The sequence below is a fragment of the Nansenia antarctica genome, assembly GCF_963989245.1.
Source record: "Nansenia antarctica genome assembly, chromosome: 8".
Lineage (NCBI taxonomy): Eukaryota > Metazoa > Chordata > Actinopteri > Argentiniformes > Microstomatidae > Nansenia > Nansenia antarctica.
Window position 1 is genome coordinate 29,038,480 of NC_137678.1, and position 4,819 is coordinate 29,043,298.

General features: G+C 44.5%; 1 protein-coding gene across 1 annotated transcript; it reads left to right on the plus strand.

Annotated features, from left to right (window-relative positions):
• Positions 1-1,949: 1,949 nt before the first annotated feature.
• LOC308163727 (transmembrane protein 53-A) lies at positions 1,950-4,377 on the plus strand (the record flags this gene model as incomplete). The annotated part of the gene is made up of 3 exons (XM_080537916.1): positions 1,950-2,026; positions 2,977-3,614; positions 4,016-4,377. Exons 1-3 carry the CDS (start codon positions 2,001-2,003, stop codon positions 4,375-4,377), a joined length of 1,026 nt encoding a protein of 341 aa, XP_080394042.1. The 5' UTR covers positions 1,950-2,000.
• Positions 4,378-4,819: the final 442 nt, after the last annotated feature.

Here is a 4,819-nt window from a genome sequence, read left to right on the forward strand (position 1 = left end):
GTTCTATTTGGATTCAGATCCGGTGACTGGGAAGGCCACTGAAGAACACTGAACTCATTGTCATGTTCATGAAACCAGTTTGAGACAACTTTTGCTTTGTGACATGGTGCATTATCATGCTGGAAGTAGCCATTAGAAGATGGGTACATGTGACCATGAAGAGATGCACATGGTCAGCAACAATACTCAAATAGGCTGTGGCATCCAAGTGATGATTGATCGGTATTAACGAGCCAAAAAAAAACATTCTCCACACCATTAACCACCACCTGAATGAATAAAAAGGTGTACAGGTGTTCCTAATAAAGTGTACAGTGAGTGTAGATCGCAGGGATGGTCACTTCATGCATCCAGCTCTGTCTAGGTCTATGACACTTTATTAGGAACACTTAATAAAGTGTTTTCTAAGCATTTCTACAGCCTCATCCCTCAGTTGTCTATGTATTCGGTTGTTAAGTCGTGACGTGTTTCCGGGTCCAAAGTTGGCTGAGGCGCTGTCTTCGAAATGCCTCAGTAATAATAATAATTCATTATTGGTGATAGATGGTAGACTTAGTGGCCATGTACAGACCGTCTGCAGCTGAGATAGGTACCATTGTACGGACTAAGTTAGGGTTGAAATGGTTGACAGTACGGGGACATTTTGACACTAACTTGATGGTGGACGACCGAGCTTATGACCCACAGTTCCAACAATTACTAAGGCGCATCAAAGAGAAGTGGCCAAAGATAATTGATTGGAGCAAAGTCCAGATGTGTACTCAGAAGACTGATCAGATGCGTCTGATGAACCTGTAAACTTTCTCCTTCAGAGGAAAATATTAAATATCTTTTTCTTATACATCTTGAAACGAAACAGGCTGCCTTTATTGAATTTGCTCTAACACCCTTTAAAGAGGTGTAGCCTAGTCTGAAAGGAATCAACACTGTTTGAACAGAGGGTGGTGGAGGTGGTCACACGTTTGTAAGAGTGATGAAAGGCATAAGATTAGTCTACCAATAATCCCACCAACAATACTGATGGTTGAAATAAAAACATTGGTTATGTTCAGCTACATCAACACAATCTCAACGATTCTACCTCATAGACTGGGCTGAATCTCAGTTGCTATCTTTATCTCTGTTTTAAAGACAGTAAAGGGACACAATCAATCTAACTCTCTCAAATCAGATTTTACCTCAAGGTCGCAAGCAATGAAGTCTGCCTTTACTATGGCTATGAGTGATTGCTATATAGGACATGCCTCGGTCGACATGCAGTGTTGTGTGTGTGTGTGTGTGTGTGTGTGTGTGTGTGTGTGTGTGTGTGTGTGTGTGTGTGTGTGTGTGTGTGTGTGTGTGTGTGTGTGTGTGTGCGCGCGCGTGTGTGTGGCGCCATCGTGTGGCAGTACAACGTTTTGCTTCTATTTATGCCACACGAATAGAATAACATGGCACGTGTCTTGTTTTCAAGTTCTGTCATGAAATATGATATTCCACGCACATAGGGGTCAACGGGGGGGGACGCACGTTGCCCTGTTGCTCTGTCATGATGACCTATGTCACGACCTCCATAAATAACACTCAGATGAACCACAATTATGTGTAATTCCTGGCGGAAGACATCGTTCTTTTAAATAAATAAATAAATAATAAACCCAAACCGTGCAAGAGCGCACGCCCTTTTATGATTTGTATTTATTTATTAATTATTATCATTATTATGTTGTTTTTTTTTTTTTTTTACTACTTTGACAAAGATTGAATTACACTTATGTTATGTAATTTCTCATTGTAAATCTGCAATCCTGTGACATTTCTGTCCGCGTCCACCAGTGTGTTGACGTTGGACGGACGGACGGGAACAGCTGGTCACAGGGGGCTGGTCACAGCTGACCTAGAAAAGGAAGGCGGAAGAGGAGGCGGAGGTTTGACAGTTGGTCGATCGGTGGAGAACGATGAGAGTTGCTGACTACACTGGTTAATTCACGATAACAACGAACGACGATTTCCTCTTAAATATGGGGATTCTGAACTTCTTCTGGGGGTAACGGTTGACAGAACGCTTTGATTGAACTGTGTGACGTTACTGCGCTGGGAGTTTGCATGAAACTAGGTACAGTAGCCTCCAGACTATGGCAATGATAGAGATGGACTGGATGTATGTATCGTGGATGCTACTGCTGTTTTACCGGCATAGTTGACTTTACAGTAAACATGTAACTGCATATATGTAAGTAAGCTATTCCGATCAAACAGCAGTAGCATTTTTAGACCCAACTAAAAGACCCAACCTATATACCAGATCTCAGTTTGTGGGGTGTCCATTTGGAATGGCCTTGATGTAACAATAAAAACAAGTAATACTATTAAAATGTTTAAATGCACATATAAACAGGAATTCTTCGATAAATATAAGTTAGAGGAGCTTGAAAAGAACGTGAACTAGTATTTTTGTAATTATTTAGTTATCTTTTGCTATAGTGGATAGGTAAATTATTTTTTATAACTTATTGCATAATAATATGATATTAAGGAAGGGGCAGGACCAGATAAGCGTTGCTTCTTTCTGTCCCTTCTCGAACAAAACCATTGTTGACTATTACTTCCATGTCTAGGAAGATATATTTTATTTTAATTTATATCTTATTTTATTTGTTTTTTATTTTATTTATTTTTTATTTTCACATTTATTTTTTGTTATTTTTTGTTATTACAAATGTGTGTGTTTTTATGGTTGAAATGTTCGAGATAAATAAAGATCAAATCAAATCAATTCAAGCTATTCCGATAAAACAGCAGTAGCATTTTTAGACCCAACTAAAAGACCCAACCTATATACCAGATACTTGTATAGTCGTCAAAGTACAATTGCTGTGCTAAGTAAAATTAGCCGCATATATAATTAATGTGTAACACAAAACGCGTGTGTAGGCCTGCACATTACAAATGGTACTGTCCAACATTCTGACTCATCTGACTGTTTCCATCCTCCAGTAACTCCTCCTCTGGTGCAGAGATGTCCGTGGTGGTCGGTGAGGGGCGGGTCGTCGCCCAGAAAATGACCCGAAGCATCACTTACTATCACCTCAGACGACAGGGATCGGAGGATGGGACCCTCTCTCCCACCAAACCCTCCCCCTCCCCCCTTCCAGACGCTACTACTGCTTCCCCTCAGACCTCCCCCTTGCTCTCAGACCTACCTTCTCTGCCCTCCGTCTCTGTCCCCCTCCTCACCCCCTCCCAATCCTCCTCTTCCCCCTGCTCCCCCCGCCCCCGCCCCCTCCTTCTCCTCTTCCCCTGGCTTGGCGCCCGACCAGGGTCAGTCGCCAAGTACCGCAAACTCTTCCTGGAACGCGGCGTGGACGTACTGTCGGTAGAGAGCTCTGTGCTGCACTTCCTGTGGCCTCGCTGGGGGCTGGAGTACGGCAGGGAGGTGTTGGAAGTCCTGGGTGACCGACGCTTCACCGGGCGCCCCCTGGTGGTCAAATGCTTATCCATCGGTGGATACACCTTCACCCAGCTGCTCATCCACATGGCCAGGGAGCCAGAGAAGTACCCGGGGCTGGCCCAACGGGTCAAAGGGCAAATCTACGACAGCATGGTGTTTGGATCACTGGAACATATGGCTACAGGTGAGAGACAGACAGACAGAGAGAGAGAGAGATGCATGTGTTGTGAGGGGCGGCTGTGGCGCAGGAGGTAGAGCCGCCGTCTGATGATCGCAAGGTTGGCAGATCGGCGGTTCGAGCCCCAGCTGGCCACATGTCGAAGTGTCCTTGGGCAAGACACTGAACCCCAAATTGCTCCCAGTGTGCGGGCCGGCGCCTTGCATGGCAGTTTGCCGCCATTGGTGTGTGAATGTGTGTATGAATGGGTGAATGAGAGGCTGTTGTAAATGTAAAATGTAAGTGCAGTCCATAAATGGATGATTAAAACTTGATTTGTGTGCGTGTGTGTGTGCGTGTGTGTCTGTGTCTGTCTGTGTCTGTGTGTGCGTGCGTTTTTCGTGCGTGTGTGTGTGTGTGTCGCTCAGGCCTAGGCAAGACCCTATTCCCTAGTTTGGAGTGGCTGGTGAAGAACGCGGCCATGCTGTTCTTCTGGCTCTTCAAGAAGCAGACGGCTGACTACTACAACGACGGCGTCCAGCTGTTCCGCAGCAGCCCCGTCACCGCCCCGGCGCTCTTCTTCTTCTGCGAAAACGACGCCATGTGCGACCCCGTCGCCATGGAAGACCTCATCAGCTCCTGGAGGAAGAGGGGCGTCGCCGTGGAATCCACCAAGTGGAAGGAGTCCGTCCACGCAGCTCACCTCCGATGTCACCCGGAAGAGTACCTCTCCACGTTGGAGAAGTTCCTGAACTCGCTCAGTGTCGCCCCCTTAAGGGCGAAGATGTGAAGGGGGTCACTCAAATGCTCCAATAGAAATATTCATATACCGGGGCGCTTAAGCTTGCTTCCTTTATTTTTCAAAAATATGTTTTTTTTTTACCATTGGTTGTTGACGTTGACTTTTACTTATCTGCCTCTTGATCCGTTATTTATGCATCTTTTACTGCTGCAACATTTGCATACAAATAAAAGTTATTATTATTATTATTATTATTATTATTATTATTATTATTATTATTACTACTACTGCCTCTTTTCTATATACATATGTCCCTTGTGCTAGGGAAGTCTGCACTCTGTACTACCCTGGTTGCAATAATAACACATAATCCCCAGCCCTGTCTGATAGTGTGTGTGTTTTGGCATAGCCTTACAGCTTCACTTATCACATTCAGTTCATGACCTTTAGACCATGTGTACAATATGTCTGTAGTCTGTAGTTCATACCA